The following is a 17,117-nucleotide window of genomic DNA, read 5'->3' as shown; positions in this document are numbered from 1 at the left end:
TTTTCATATCTCTATTGTTCCCTGCACTGTGAATTCTTATAAATAATCCTGTATTTTTTACTCTTGGAATGTATTCTCCCCCCTTCCCTCTGAAATGTACAACTATGTATTTTGAAGGTCTCACAAATAAGAAATAAATCGCCTTGGCCATACATTAATCATCTTTTATACACGGCTAGACATGCTTTGGTTCGCTTGTGGCCTTCCTTGGGTGACGTGATAATTTCTGTACCTCACAACGCGACCTTGAAACAGAGATTTAAGGGTTTAGCCTGAAACAAAGAGCGAGAAAACTCGCGTGGGAGACCTCCTGACAAATAAGGGAGACGATTTTACCATCGCGTCGCGCTACGCGACTGTGACGTTCCCGAGGTGTCTAAATAACCGATGATGAACTTTTACAACTGTCACTCAGGCACTTGGGGCGCTGTCGAGTCCAATCCGTGTCGGGTACACGGGCAGTTTAGACCGCGATATTGCACGATCCGGATCCAATAGATCGCGATCGCAGTCGTCTGCACCAGAATTCTGGGCGAGCTCAACCAGCTCGATTCGGATTGTTCGGCGGTGCAACGCCATTCTTGATCGTGATCGAAAATTTTGATCCGCTTGACCGCGATCGAAAGTGCCCGTGTTGCACCAGTATTGAAGAACGAGTGAGAGCCACAGCGATTTAAACGGAGCGCTGATCTCTCGCAACGCAACTCTCAGAGTCAAGATGCTACCGTTCGTTATGACTTTGACAAATGGGCTAATTAATCACCTGGCTGTGTTAGTGTTGAGCTGCTTGCAATTTGCTACAGCACAAATGTCGCCGCTTTAGCGCGCGCTGTCCAACACGAGAAAGCGCAATCTGCGTCGCAGGCGCAAATCGGCCGACGCTCAATGCGTCACCCACAGCCCGTCGAGCGATATTCCCGTCGCCACGAGCAAACTTTCATGCCTAAGCTAGAAGGCGAAGCAACAAACGCTACCACGAATAACGGCAAACATTAAGTAAAACGACAAACCTTTGCATTCCGACTTACTTGATTCTGAGGACCACCGTTATCCTTGCCTCGATGCATTACTTTTTCATGCTACTTACCCGGGAAACTGTAGAACTCGACAGGAGGCTGCGGGCCCGGGTGTTTTTTTGTTACTGCGGTGGAAGTTCACCACGCTACAGTACCGACCTCCTTGGCTACCCGACCGCCGAACCACGCGAAACGCGGGCTTCGCGAGGATCGCGAACACTTCACGGTGCCGGTGACCCAATACAAGGTGAAGCCGTCCCCGCTAGGGCGAGGTTGTGGTGCTAGCGTCTATACACAAACTTGAGGCTGGGAGCCCTACAGTGTTCCTGCTGACCTGGGGCGCTAAAACCTAAAGCTATTCCAAACTTTTCTATTCCAATTGTGCAATAAGGCTTCCACGATTGGCCGAAAAAAATTTTGGGCCACCCCCACTTCGCTTGACTTTCAGGCGACATCACGAAAACCGCGAAAACAACCCCATTTTATAATATATGTGCACACCTATAATGCATGATTAGACCAAACCAAAGAAAAATATTTATTCCTGATTAGTCGCCTTTTTCGCCATTAGCCCTCTGCTATTGGTCAAGTGCGTTTGCGGAATGCGACCGCTTTTGTCTGTCACGCAACGTCACAAAACCGCGAAAACTGACCACGTCAAAGTGACGTATACGTGTTAAAGATGCATTAATATGCCGAACAAAACTGAATTTTTTTCCTCAATAATAGCCGGGCATTGCTCCGATCCGAAAAGAATAGAAGGCTGCCCCCGATCGCTCTGGCACTGCCAAGTCAGAGCTGCCAGGAAGCTTGATTTGCGTATAATAAACAATTTGTCGTGGCAGTATAACGTTATCGAGCCTTTTCGGCACATATACGACGTTGCTGTGGGAACTCCTCTGCTGAGAATGCGTTTTAGCGACATATCTTTCCGTTGCAGGCGACCGCGATTTTCGACCAGCCACCGCAAGCTAAGCGAGGGAAAGCGGACCAACACATTATTTTATGAGAATACGTTTTAGCGACATTTTTATACTTCCGTTGCACGCGATCGCGATTTTCGACCAGCCACCGAGAGCTAAGCGAGGGGAAGCGGACCAACACGTTGTTTGCCGAGGACCCGTTTTAGCAACATTTTATCCTTCCGTTGCACGCAACCGCCATTTTAGACCAGCCACCGCAAGCTAAGCAAGGGGAAGCGGACCAACACATTTTCTGAGAATCCGTTTAAGCGACATTTTATACTTCCGTTGCATGCCGCCGCGATTTTCGACTAGCCACCGCAAAGCGTGGGGAAGCGCACCAACACGTTCTTTGCTAAGGATGCGTTTTAGCAACATTTTATCCTTCCGTTACACGTGACCGCAATTTTCGACCAGCCACCGCAAGCTAAGCGAGGGAAGCGGACCAACACATTATTTTCTGAGAATCCGTTTTAGCGACATTTTTATACTTCCGTTGACCTCCGCCGCGATTTTCTACCAGCCACTGCACGCTAAACAAGGGGAAGCGGACCAACACATTATTTTCTGAGAATCCGTTTTAGCGACATTTTTATGCTTCCGTTGCACGCCGCCGCGATTTTCGACCAGCCACCGCAAGCTAAGCGAGGGGAAGAGGACCAACACGTTGTTTGCCGAGGATCCGTTTTAGCAACATTTTATCCTTCCGTTGCACGCGACCGCGATTTCCGACCAGCCACCGCAAGCTAAGCGAGGGGAAGAGGACCAACACATTATTTTCTGAGAATCCGTTTTAGCGACATTTTTATACTTCCGTTGCCCGCCGCCGCGATTTTCGACCAGCCACTGCACGCTAAGCAAGGGGAAGCGGACCAATCGCAGACGCCGGCACCAAACTCATCGGGTTATCCACTTCTACTGTGCAGGCTCGGCCCCATCGAAGCCTTCTCTTCTTGAGCGTGCTCCTCGCCTCGTGTCAGCTGCTCCATCTAGGCAATGCTATTCGCTTTGAAAGCAAAAAAAGTGACCTATAAACGAGCCGCACGTTTAATTGGGCTCTTCAAACGCTGCGGGTTACAGCCCGATCCTTGCGTCGGTGACTACCTATGTTTGCCGTCGGGATATTGCAATAAAAACAGATTGGAATGGTTTTGCGTTACAGGGACCCTGCTGTGTGTATACGCGCCGGTCAGAGTGGAACGGGCAGTAAACTTCAGGCTGACGTTACAAATTTCTCTGGGCGTGGCTAACTTCGCAAGCGCAACGTGTGCAACACCACTGGCGGCACATCTGAAGACGACAGCGCTGCGAGACGCCAGGCCGCTCTTTCGCCTTGCGTAGTGCGTCGCGGCCAACATGTCACACCCTCGTATATTTGGAAAATACTGAGTTCTAGCGCGACGCTAAACCTTGTGGCTGTCGATGCCCTTCGGGAGAAAATGGCAAAATTTTGAATATATACTCGTTCTATGTCAAATGTGGTAGCCGGCACCGCTTGATGGCACCACCATCTCCTATAGCCACTAAGCAAATTAAAAAAAAGTTTTTTAAATTCCGCTTTTCGTAAACCTTTGAAGGCGGCAGCACATACGCAGTCACGCGATTTGTGTAGGTGGTAACGATCGTATACAAGCGACGGGACGGCGGGTTACGATCGAGGAGTAATGCGACACAGGAGACGTGATCATGACATGCTTTAATGTAACAGCGAGGATCGCTTTATTTACACGTGAACGACTGGAAACAGCCTTTGGAAGAAAAAAAACGAGACCAGAAACGCGACGCGGACGAATCCAGACGAGGACGACGACGAAATGGCACAGGCGCACACAGACACACGTTGGACAGGCTGGCTCAGACGAAACACCACCGACGTCGCCGTAGCTGGAGCTTTCCCGCGAAGAAGCCGACGAAGACGACACAAACTGTACACGCACCCAAAGCATTCTCTGCACTATGAAAGTGAAACATCAGCATGTGTACAACGTAACAATAATCACATCTTTCTTTTTTTGCCACTCCTAGCACTCTGTATAGGCAAATGTCTATCGCTGGCGATACGACGTAAATTGCTAAGCCTTCGGCGTAACTTAAGATTCCCAAAGTAGACGTCCCGGTGGGACGTGTAGTTGCTCTTCCGCGCAATCTAGGCGTTCCCTCCTTTGTTGTCACCGGTTGTCATTCAATGCTCCAGCGTGACATTGTCATCGTCATGATCCCACTTAAACCCCACTGCCACCGCTGTAATAGTGAACTGCTACACGGTGGCCACTGCAGGACGAAGAAAGCCCAAAAAATCGCGTAACGATCGAGGGGCAGAACGGAAAAAAAGTGATTAGCATATTGCGAGGCAGTGTGGATTGCAGCAAACGCAGCTGGATGCTGAAACGGGTACTGAAACACGTTTTTCTCAGTTGTAGAAACGCTACCACACGGTGGTCGCACGTCTTTCCAGTTAATAGTTACAGTTAACAGTCGATAACCTCCGAGATCGAACGGCCCGCGCTGTCAGCGCGCCTCCCAATCTCGGAGGCTATGGTTCGAGTATCAGTTTATTCCAGTCGTCGGTGCATACTCTCGTAGTAAGACATATGCGTGGAAATTGTACACTGAGAAAAAGAACGGCCTATGGTTATGAAGGACATATAGTTGACCACAAATCGTGCCGTTGCAGCAACATGATATACCAGGATTTTTTTGAACGCGAACGTTAGCGACCTGTTGCACAGCTCCTCACGGAAGCATACTGTGTGCCTTATACAGGGTGATCATTTTTAAGTTTTATGAATTTAAGAAAAAAATTAGCTGAGGCTTAACTCTTGTATACCCAGTTATCACGAGCGAAAGGTCTAGTTGGCATGTTTTTGCAAGGACTATGCACATAGTGTTTCATTAAAGTTAGGCCACAGTCTTTCACACACGTTACATACGCTGCCGAAGCGTTGTCCCTGAAATGGCAGTGAAACCTACCGTCGCAGTCGATCTTGATACCAGCCGAAAGCTACGGTTTGTCAAACGTTCGTTGCGGGTGCCGTCGCTTGTATGTACGGCTTCGTCTCCTTCTCCTTGTTGTTCGTGTTGCTGAACGACGGCGGCGGTTGCTGTAGCGTCGATCTTGGCACGCTTCCGCGCTTGGTAAGCTTATCGATAACGTGCTAATCTGGCCTTCATTTGCTCCGGAGTTTTTAAGTCGGCAACTTTGCCTTTTGCCTGAGATTACGCAGCATGCCGTCTAGCTATATCTGCCGGACGATTGGATTCAGCCTGTCGCTTGCGAGCGACCAAGCGGCGGCGAAGCCGCCGTAACACCCTCGCCTAGTCACGTGGCACCGCAGCGGCGAGGCTCCGAGCGAACGCAGCTGCTGCGCCTCTCTGCAGCGGATCACGTGCCGTGACGTCACACCTGTCACACTTGCGCTCCGGCGGCTCAAGGTCATTGCGACGCAATGAATGACCTTGCGAGACATGTCGTAGTAGAGCTTTCACTTTAAAAAATCGGAGGACCCATAAGCCTCACCTTTAAGAGCGGAACACGATAGTATTCAATTATCCCTCGCTAGCTTCTCACGCTTCTCGGCAACTGCAGCTTATGTAACCGTAATGTTCACCGGCAAGCGCTGGCGGCGAACGCTATGCATTAAGGCGAGCTTTTTGGAAGAAACGCGGCCTCTTCCGTGGGCGCATCTTCGGTTATGGTTTCGCACGTTTAATATTTCAGTCCCAGAAGATTTAACATAATGTGCATGCGCTGTCGGTGTTTTGTTTCGTGACATTTGTTTGTGGGCTGTCGTTCTGAAAATTCCGAGGAATAACTTTCTAAAGAACGTAAGACACGGTGTGAGCAACTCTAGTGATAGAAGAACTTTAGTGCCGTATAGAATATACACAATTTTTGCTCACAAGACGTGCGGCGGCCAAGCCGGGCGCCGACACCAGATTTTATGCGACACGGGGCCCTGAACGTTATCGCGCTGATAGCATATTGCAGATAACCTAATTCCAGTCCTTGAGCTGGATTATTCAGAGGTGGACATTATTTGCACGAGAAATAGAAACACATATTCAACTAATTAACAAAAATATACCAATTATCTTTTCAATTATTTACTTTAAGGCACATATTGTAATTCACGAATTGTAGCCGGCAAGCTTGGAAGGCGTATCCACTTGGAACGAATTTCCAGAATGACGCTAGTTTGGAGATATTCGGCATCGAACTCGCCGTAAAAATGCAATGCTGTTCCAGTTACTTTTTCAGTAGAACATCGTTTTATGCATTGAAGCACAGAAGCAACTGAAACGCCCATGTGTTTCGTGCCATATGTTGGGAAATAATATAGATTCGAAACTGGCGCCATGTTGGAAATTTATTTCAAGTGAATACGTTTTGCAAGCTCACCGGCTACAATTCGTAACTTGCAATATGTACCGCAAGGTATCAATTAAGAAGTTAATAAGCATTTCTTAAATTAATTGAATGTACGTTTCGATTTCTCGTGCTACTAATGTCCACCTATTCGAATAATATAGCTCCAGGAAAAGAATCACGTCATCTTACACAGGCGATTTCTGTAAATTTCGCAAAACTTAAAAATGATCACGTTGTACAAGAACACGGATTCGTATTTCTCGTTCCAATTTGTTTAATGCGCTGTTTAAGCGCGAGGTTTGCACGTTTCACTATCAATGGCGATACGAAATGCGCGTACAAGAGTGGTCGATTTGGCTCGAGATCTCATCCGTGCCACTGGCAACCGCTGTAATGACGCGTCCAAACCCGTCGCTTTGTATAGAGATTATCACGTGACGACAGCTCTAGATCCTGAACTTGTAAGTAAACGTTGCAAGCGACCGATGTGTGCAGAATGATGATGACGATGCTTGGAAGCTATAGTGCTGGAGTCGTGGCCCGAGTCAGCGGATAGCTGGGGACGACGTGATACGCGACTGAATAAAACTACCCCTTGGAAGCGCATGTCTTGTACGATTAGCCTGTAAGGATTAAGAGTTAAAAAATGGCCGGACTTGAAATTATCTAAGCTTGAATAGCAGCTCCGCTAGAGGAGAAGCACTTCTGTAAAGAAGGAAACCGCCCGACACGAGATGGAAGCATGATGTGTAGCGTATGGCCCGAAAATCGGGCACAGGAATCGCAAATTGCGAGCTTGAAGAGGACGCAAAGAAAAAAAGTAGCACTTAATCCGTTTAGATAGCTATATAGTATTCTTTCAAACATCTATCTGCACTTCCTCGGCTGAAATGGGTCGACTATTTAGAGAGAAACACGATCGCCGAGCTATTATTCTGACATTTCACGATCGGAGAGACGTCAATGCTGCGCTACAAACTTGAGGGTGGTTTTGACGTATTTTTCTGGGCTGCCTGCGCCCAGCATTAAAAAAAAAAAGTCCCGAGGAGCTCCTAGTCTGAGTCATTGGTAGTTTCGAACGTGAGGCGTTCGTGCTTCATTCGTATCAAATTATAACCTCGAAAAGGCGCTGTCGAAATTAATGACGTCACGGGTAGTTGGTGAGGGATGCAAAAGAACGAATGGCTTCACGGCCCGGATTTCGGTCTTTTAGATTGTTTCTCGCTTGGCGTGGTAAGCAAAGAACAAAAAAAAAAAAAAAGAGAAACAAGAAGACGAAAGGCGGGTGGGTGTTCGAGTAAGGCTAACCTTTTTGGTATTACAACCACATCGTCTACGAATCTAACTTAAACATTTATTTTGAAGTGTTTCTGACCCTTTGTGAGTAAAGCGCACAATCAGTGCTCGAACTCTGGCAAGCACGACCCGTATACGCAAGCCATAAACAGCGATGTAGAGCGTTTCCGCGGGTATAGTGCCCGAGCTTGAAACGGGAATATCTAGTGGGGCGCGCTTCGATTGCCGCTTGCTGGACAGGAACACAGACCGAACGAGAAAAAAAAGAAAGAAAAGAGAATGAAACGGAAATGAAATTTTCTGGAACATAGCGTAAAGAAATTCCAAAATGGCTTCACAGTTTTGAGCCTGAGTGTTTACAGATGCCAGCCTGCCGCTTGCCATGCGCATTCAGTCACTCAGTAGCAGCTTCACGCATACCATCTAGCCAAGAAGTACGTTAGAAAGACACCAGACCACCACCGTGTTTTTTGCACAGTTGTGCGGAGCCAATTGAAGACTGGCGAATTGTGCGACCAGCTTAAGTGAACGTCAACACGTGCTTCGCAGTGGGAGCAACCGCAGTCTAAGCATTTTTTTTTTCTTTCTGCCTCGTTTACCCTTCCTTCTGGGTAAGGTAGCCGAAACGCCTATTCCTGACATGGCCTCAGAGATTGCGAAGAGCGCGGAAAGTCTTCGCGAGTAGCCGTTCTCGGAGGCCATGTTCAAGGTTAACCTCCTTGCCTCCACGTCTTTCTAGCGCGTGCATTCCCACATATACGAGGTTTTCTCATGCGCAACGTGACTTTAGCGCAAGGTTGGGTGGCCGAAACGCACATTCTTGACACGGCCTCCGAGATCGGAAAACGCACGGACAGCCTCCGCGCGTAGCCCTTCTCGGAGGTCATGTTCGCGGTTAACCTCCTTGACTTCACGTTTATCTCGCGCCTCCACTCTCACATATACGACGCCTTCACAGGCACACTTCGACTCTAGCGCAGAGGTTCGGCAACTTTTGAAAGACAAACGATAAACCTGTCACCGGCAGGCGAATGCCTAAGTGGCAACGCTGGCGGTGGTATCTTTTTTTTTTCAGGGCTTGTCCTAAAGCGAAGTGTGACAGAGTGTTCTTACGATGTGTATGCCCTGCTCCTTTTATCTACCGGCGCGGGCGCTTCGATGTGACGCAATCTCATAACATGCACACTTCCATGGGCCATGGGTCGCACACCTCAGTATCAGTTCGAATAAGCTCTTGCATCGCCAAATGTCGCTTGAGCGGCTGCCAACGGCAGCACGTGAGCGTCGAGCTGACAACCTGCCATCGATTTCATTTTATTTCTTTCGCCCAGTGTTGTGTTCCTGTCCAGCAAAAGAGTGAAAGACACTTTTCAACGGTTCAAGCATTTCGTTAAGCAATGTTCACAATACTGTTCTGTAGGGAAAGAGAGATAGATAGATAGAGGGAGAAAGCCACGCACACAACCATTGACGAACATCGAACGAGCACATAATTAAGATACAAATCTCCGGGCTCACATCAAACCTTTACGGAGAGAGTTTTCGGAATGTGCCATGGAGGCGGTAAACTGGTTAGGTTGGTCCTTGACTTGAAGACGTCTCGTTGGCACGCTAAAGGAGGTACGCGGCAATACGGCAAAACTGATCGATTTGGTCCTAGGTTCTTTCCGCACGGGATGTGTCAGAACGAGCACGGAAGAAAATCCGCGACGACAAGTGTCGGTTGAGAAAGCGTTGCAGTGACGACGCTGACCGACTGGCCCATGTTTATATGCTCACAGTCGACGATGACTGATCCAATGCAAGAACGCCCCTGACCCGTGGATTGGGGTAGAGTTACTGTATATGCTACCACTATGGTAGCATATACAGTAACTCTTGATTGGGGGAACGTTAAACATCCCCTGGCGGTCAAAATTAATCCGGAGTCTGGTCCCACTACGGCGTGCCTCATAATCAAACCGTGGCTTTGGCACGTATAAAAGCCCAGAATTCAATTCGGTATCGTGCTTACCTTGCTAATGTTTCCACATTTTATATCTGATCAAGCACAATACACGTAAGAGAAGACACAGACACGCGAGGGTTCCGTCAACCGAGTTAATGGTGCGACTCTGTTTTGCTGCGTCATTCTGTAAGTGTGTTTTCTAGCATCTAGCTGCTTCATTTGTATAGCATCACGAAGTCGCACGCAAACAGACAATTCTTCATCAAACTCTTCGAATGCTAAAATTAAAAGCAACTGAACGCGTAGAAGTGCACTGGTTGTTTATAGCCGGTTCAGAATAGTGAAAAAGAAAGAACAGAAAGTAAGGAAAGTACGAACACCGGCAACGCGCAGCCGACCAAACGCTGCGTTAGCAAGGTCAGCACCAAGGTCATCTGTCGTCACTGCAACGTTGTACAAGCTTCGGTGCACATTGGCTTCTTAGTCATCAGAAAAGAGAGGATATGGTGTTCGCACAGCTTTTTGTTCGCCATTTTACTTACTAGGTCTAGTAACCTCTAAGCACAACATGAGTTCGTTCAGGGAAAGAAAGGAGCAAGTAAAAAATAAATCTAAAGAGTCACGCGATCACTGCGGATCCGCCTCTAAGTCCTGCCGTACAACACGCCTTCTACAGCTATACTTAAGTTAATCTGTTTGAAAGCCCAACAACAGAAGTACGACACTCCCGCGGGCAGAACATGTATACCGTCTGTTAAGAAAGAAGAAAAAAAAATGAATCTTTAGGCCATTTCAGCCGTTGCCGGAGTGAGTGTGAGGCCTAACGGTGTTCTACTCACTGCATGACACTGACATGACGTCACAATGGGTTTCCTAGATTAGCCGTTCCGGACTGCGCACTAGTGCCCGAGGTGCTGCTTTCAACCAATCGGCGTTGACTTACGTAGAATCTCGGGCACTCCCGGGCAGTCTTGCGCAGCCTTGGCTAGTCAGGACAGTGTAATGTCTACAGAAGTCTCACTTCCGTATTCCCACAAAAGCTTCTCGGTTCCAATCTCTTTCTCGATCCAGCCGAGCTAAAGCCAGTGCCACCCTCGACCGCATCACGCCCTACTTTTAGGCAACCGTGGCCTCTGAGATTGCACCGGCTCTGTAACGATCTCGGAGGCTCTGCAGTAATGCTTTCTAGCCACCGCTGAGATACAATTCCGCAATTAGGCATTTTCAGCTTGCGAGTAGAGGCGCGTTTACGTAGCTTGTCATTAGCGCAGAAATCTCCGAGCACCGTTAAGGCTTGGCTTCAGAGACTATATAGGTGGCGCGGTGGTGGCGTTGCCTTTGATCTGGGACGCCGCGGCTTACATCAGTCAAGCGGTGTCATTGCTGTTCGCTTTGCGCTTGGCAAGCCAACGAATATTTCAGTCTGAAAACGCGTTTACGAGTAAAATGCAGTGAGACCATACTATTGCCGGCAAATGCAGCTTTGGCGCAAGGCCTCATCCTCACACCCGCAATTGCGGCCGTGGACTACGCTTCTAAAGAAGAGACGGTATGTTTGTTCGCAGCGACCGCAGTCGTCAGCTTGTGACATATGCGCATCCTCGAAAGACACACACACACGCACATACACACGCAGACACACACACACTCCACACATCTCGAGGACGAGATGGTTTTCCAGGTCTTCTTCTTGCAACCACCGTGCAGCCATGTGGAAAAAAAAAAGCGAAACACGCACCGTTTGGATTCAACGAAGCAAATGGTCAGCTCGGTGCGTCCATCAACTGTTCGTCTGGCGAGACGGCAGCAGACGACGAAGTTCCAAGAGCACACACGATGTTCGCTTCCTTGAGCACAGAGAACACAATAATACCCTGATGATGAGACGTACCCCACGCGACTATAGCACTTTGTAAAATACCGAGCATTGTTCCTTTGTACTGGCGATAGAACGCTCCCACGCGTCCGAAGCGCGCTGCGCGGCCTGCAGCAAAACGTCTAAAAGGAGATAAGCGCCGTTCCTACACACCGAAACGACTAAAGTGGTAAGCACACGTGTGTAGCACGCGAAAGGTTAGCGTCGGATCATTCGAACGACGCGTCGGAAAAGACGGATCGCTCGGACTGTGGGACAAACTATGGGAACCTGCTCGAATATTTGATGGGTATGTCTTGTGGTTAACCGTACGATAGGTTGGATGTCTTTTACGCACATGCGATTCGCGACGTAACCATTAAAAGCCCTTAGACACGAGTTCTAATGTGAGAAATTAAACGTTAAATAATGTTTCGCAAATTAGCTAACACCACGCTGGGATTGGTCGCCTAAGTAATGCTGACGTTTCAAGCACTCCACGTAATTCGGAAATTGTTCTATCTACCGCAGGAGTATCCTAATGAATCGTTCGATCGAAGAAAAGATAAATCACCTGGTATATATATTACTCCCACGGTACCATTCTCCGCTTTTTGTATTATCGCCTGTCTCGACGAGGTGAGCGGGAAGATCGCGGCAACAATGGACCTTCAGACAGTGGGCGAATTTCTTTCTGCCCGAGAGAGACAGATAGATCGGCGGGGCCAACGGGGAGGGGGAGGGGGCGGACGCGTGTGGCCAGACGATTTATCAGGCGCCGAGCCCCGACGCCCTTTCGGACCACGTGACACGACGACGACTGAGCGGCGCGTTCGGACGAATGGGAGCGATTCTGAAGAGGAAGAAGATAGAAAGAGACAATACTTGGAAGAAGAATAACTGAGAGATAGAGAAATAAAAAGAGAAAAGAAAAGAACGTGTGGGGGGAGGCGATCGCAGTGGCGAGGTAGTGACCAAGTTCCCAGCCTCGCCCCACCCTTTCCACACCGAGGTGCGAGGGTGCGGAGCGCCAGACCGCTTCTCAGACTGAGGCCCGTTTCATCATGAGCGCGTCCATGGGTAGCAACACGTCGTCGTGGACCAGAGATGATTCGACCGGTGACGGGGAATAGCGCAGCGAGTACCTGCAGAATAACGGGAGAGAGAAACAGGGAGACGGGTGACAATTATTGCGCGCTCAATGACGCTGTACGCTCAATTTAGTACTGCATCGCCTGGGCGTGGCTTCAGAGGGCGAATGCGTGGGTCCAAGGTGTACTACTTTATAGATGAAGAGTTAATAATAATATTTGGGGTTTTACGTGCCAAAACCACTTTCTGATTATGAGGCACGCCGTAGTGGAGGACTCCGGAAATTTTTGACCACCTGGGGTTCTTTAACGTGCACCTAAATCTAAGCACAATAGATGAAGAGTTAAAAAACGGCTAGGCTTATCTGAGCTTGAATGTAGCTCCGCTACACGAGAAGCAGTGCTCCAAAAAAGAAGACAACCGCGTGCTACGAGCTGGTTTTGGAAGCACGCCGCGTAGCGTGTGGCTCGCGAATCGGGCACGAAAATCGCCATTGTGAGCTTATTGGATAGGACACGAAAAGCTCGACACGGCTAAGATACGTTTCTTCCATTTTTTATTCTTTTTTTTTTTACGTTACACTTAGCAAGAAATGAGAGTTTTCTACTCTAAAGTGTGGAGACGCACCTTCCGCGCCGGGACAAGTATTTCCGAGGAAGCGGAGACATTTTCGTTCAAGGTTTAACGCTCGCGGGCAGCCGATATTCATCAGCACTGCCGTATCGCGGGCGCCATACGGTGCCTTAATATGCGGATCAGTAGACTGCCGCCAAGGAAACCGCAAGAAACAACTACAACAACGAAGAAAAAAAGAAGAATCTGGTCCAGAATTTCGATTCGATCTCGTCTGCTGTGCGGGCAATCTTTCACTTTCGAGACAGCGCAGGCAGTTACTTATGCACGCAGCCCGGCCGCAGCTGTCGCACGTAGGTCGGCGTGCACAACCTAACCATACCTATCCAAACTTCGTACAAGCCGGCTGCGTATGCCGTACAAGGCGCAGTAGCTAACGCGTATACTAAGAATGGTTAAAGACGTAGATTAACTGGCATTGGGAAACGAGCCGTACGCAGCTGTTCCTTCCCACGTGCGCCAACTCCACCTGCACAAGCACTATTACGACGCTCCATTTGATCGCTCGATGGTGTTGGCGCACGAGGCCTCTCCGCAAGAGCTGAGGCACCTGTCGAGGTGGGTAATCGTCCGTACACACGGGATGAAATACGTAGCGGTGAAATACGTAGCGCTGACGCATAGGACACGTTAGGGTTAAGAGACACGGATACACTATAGCGCTGGTGTTATACGTTCATTCAGTTAAGTATCGTGTCATGAGCTTCTTTTTTTTTTTTCTTCACCGTGATTCCACACAAATTGTAACTAAGCAATCAAGTGTTCTACGCTCCTGAGACCAGATTATACAGCCATGGGACAATATCGTTTTTCAAGCTGGTTTTTTGTTGTCTGTTGGTATGTTACGAACGTGAAAGCCATTTTCTTAATATATATATACCCCGGGTAGATGCTAAAATCGGCATCTTCCGGTACATGGAAGAAGTAACCATCTCTTCGTGTTTTCCATGGTAAAAAAAAAAAAGTACTGCATTTTATTGCCTAAACGAAGAGATGATGATGGAGCCACGTACAGCACATTGTCATGTTGCTCCTGCAATCTGGGTCAAAGAATTCGCGAGACACTTGTCATCTGTGATAACACAGATGTCTAACTTAATTTAGCGTCCAATTTCTATAAAACGGACGAGAAGAACCACTTCCATACAGCTCCACATGCAGTGGACCTGATCGCTTCCAATTTTGCAAAAAAGAAAGAAGGAAGAAAGAAAGACAGACTGACGCCAATGGGCACTTTAAAGTACAAGTTGTCTTAGGAGGCTGCGGTTGGTTCACGCACGAGCCAAACAGATGTGCCACAAATTACATTACATGTAAGCTCTGCGTTGCCTGTTTGGTATTTGTTCTACCGTGTGTCCCGGCTAACGTTAGCCAAGCTGTTCAACGAAAAAAAAAAAAAAGATAGAAGAAAGCACAGTACACGACACAATTATAAGACCTACGGTGTTGAGTCGTCAGCGTTTTGATAGCCGAGAACCGCAGTTCCTAGGCGTATCTTGGACCATGTTTTATTAATTATTTTTTTCGTTGAACAGCCTGGCTAGCATTAGCTAGGACAAACCTATATACGTCCTTTCTATAGCTGCACCAAATTAAAAAAAAAACCGGTTTGTAGCAGATAGCACAATTTTATCTCTTGAGCTAAATTACTTAATGAGGCGGCCGTTACTTATGTGAGAAATAAAAATGCTTAGCTTAACTAATTAACGTGATTATACTAATTAACACCTAATTAATTATTTTATGGGACATATTTGAATCTACGAACTGCAGCTAGTGAGATTGCGTGGTATATGAACTTGGAACGAATTTCGAGGATGGCACCGGTTTCGAGACAGGCGCCGTCAAACTTGCGGTAAGGATGCGGTGTTGTTCCACTTACTTTTATAGGGAAACGCTGTTCCACGCATTGAAGCACAAACGTAACGGGAACGCCAATTCACTTTGTCCGACCCTCTGAAATTTATTACCTCGAAACTGGTGTAGTCCTGGGAATTTTCTCCAAGTGGACTTCATAGCAAAAGCAGCGCAAAAGATAACGACAAAACGAGACAGAGAAGTACCCAGGACGGGCGCCGAACTAACAACTGACTGGTTTATTGGAGACCGAAAAGAATAAATACAAACAGTCAGTCTGCGGGCGGACCCTGGCGCTGTCGGTATGCGCCACCATATTTCGACGAGGCCGATTTCCCACTCGTGCAGGCTGACAGTCGGGACGGAAAAAGCAATGTTTGCGGCTTCCCTTAATCTGGAGAACTTCGACGTTTTCACGTGCTTTTTTTTTATCCACGTGTCTTAAGTTGACACGCGCTCTTTCAAAGAAATGGTTTTACATCTACATGGACTACAATGTGCTGACATATGTGACGAAGCGGCGCCTTTTAAATTGTTGTTGTGCTGGCGAAACCTTTCGTTAAGGGAGGCACCAGTCTGCCCACTCCACACGAAAGTGCAATGTCAGAAACAACACCAGACGCACAGGTAACACATCGATTGCGATGGTTAACGGAGCACAGTTTGGCTCTCTTAATGAGGACTGGCTTGTTTCTTTTTCGTCTTTCTTTGCCCCTATATCTGCTGCGCCACAGGCTTTTCCGTCTTTTCCCCGAGCAGATAGATAGGAGTCATGGCCGAGCTGAGCCACAGACGTATACCTCATACCGATGCAATCACTGATACTGGTCACTGACAGCAAATGTCATGTTCCTTTTTAACGTAATATGCCTCCGTTAACTTGCGCGGCGAGGCATCTTTGCTTTTGCTGAGTATGCGGATCCAGAGTACCAAGACGTACACCGCAGTTGGATATACGCGAGGCAACTCTAGCTCTATAGTCACTGATAATTACGTTTACTTGAAAGCAAGAAAAATAAAAAATAATAAATACCTCAGGACTTCGACGCAGTACGCGTTGCAGGCTATTAATTATTCGATTAACATGTGATGCCGAGCACTCCGCCGCAAGCCATCACCGCATATATATATATATATATATATATATATATATATATATATATATATATACACGACTCCGAGTAGGGCGCTTGGAGTTCATACGATTCAAAGGACCGCTCAGACACGTTAAATTGGACTACGATGCTTTCGCCTTCACAACTCGCAGTAAGAAATGCTCAGGTGCCCCGGGAGTATCTTTGCTTTTGTTCTTTTTTGTACCGAAACAAGTCATCCATTTCGGGTACCTTTCCTTCGTCTAGTGCTTCGCAACCGCGGTACATTCGGGTGACGGACCGGACGGGCGTTACCAGCGTGACACTGCATTACCTGACGGGAATGTAACGAGCGCGGAGTTTTAAAGCCAGGAAACGAAAGCAAAAGCAGGCCACAGCGACCGCTAGGGGAACGAGATGCACCTCAAAGCGTGTTACTAAAAAATGAAAATTAATTTTTTGGGGGTTTAACGTTCCAAAACTGGCGATACGATTACGAGGCACGCCGTAGTGGGGGACTCCGGATTAATTTCGACCACCTTGGGAGGTCCTTTAACGGGCGCCCACTGCACGGTACACGGGCATTCTCTCTCTCTCTCTTTTTTTTCTTTTTGCCCCCCTTTTGAAAGGCGGCCGCCGCGGCCGAGATTCCAGGGCTTAGCAGCGCAACGCCAAAAAGCCAGCACAGCACGTCACCACGGCGGGTCGTCCCAAAAGAAAACGTGTAAACTTCTTTTTAGAGTGTGGGTGTGTGCGCTGTTGGTTGAGCGTGTGGCAACTCTCCAAATCAGTGTTAAATATTAGACGCACATCAAGTAGTAGTCGGCACTCCATCACTCTCTCTCACTCTCTCTGTCTCTTCCTCCTTTTCTCTTAAGAGGCATGTGTCGTAAATTTTGCGCTGGAAAGTAGGCGAAGGCATGGTCCTTACCGGGGGCGCTCTTTTCTACGTAAATGTCACGTGCCCGGATGAATACCGCTTAGTTCCGAGGGCA

The 17,117-nt window shown here is 48.0% G+C and overlaps 1 protein-coding gene across 1 annotated transcript in view; it reads right to left on the bottom strand.

Annotated features, from left to right (window-relative positions):
• Positions 1-12,210: 12,210 nt before the first annotated feature.
• The window catches only part of Task6 (TWIK-related acid-sensitive K[+] channel 6), an 81,618-nt gene continuing 76,711 nt past the window's right edge, over positions 12,211-17,117 (bottom strand). Inside the window, exon 3 of the mRNA XM_075698899.1 lies at positions 12,211-12,591. Within this exon, the coding sequence (XP_075555014.1) occupies positions 12,489-12,591 (103 nt within the window). The 3' untranslated portion in view covers positions 12,211-12,488. The remainder of the gene's footprint in view (positions 12,592-17,117) is intronic.

The sequence above is a fragment of the Dermacentor variabilis genome, chromosome 7, assembly GCF_050947875.1.
Source record: "Dermacentor variabilis isolate Ectoservices chromosome 7, ASM5094787v1, whole genome shotgun sequence".
Classification (NCBI taxonomy): Eukaryota; Metazoa; Arthropoda; class Arachnida; order Ixodida; family Ixodidae; genus Dermacentor; species Dermacentor variabilis.
This window is presented reverse-complemented; position numbering and strand designations above follow the sequence as displayed.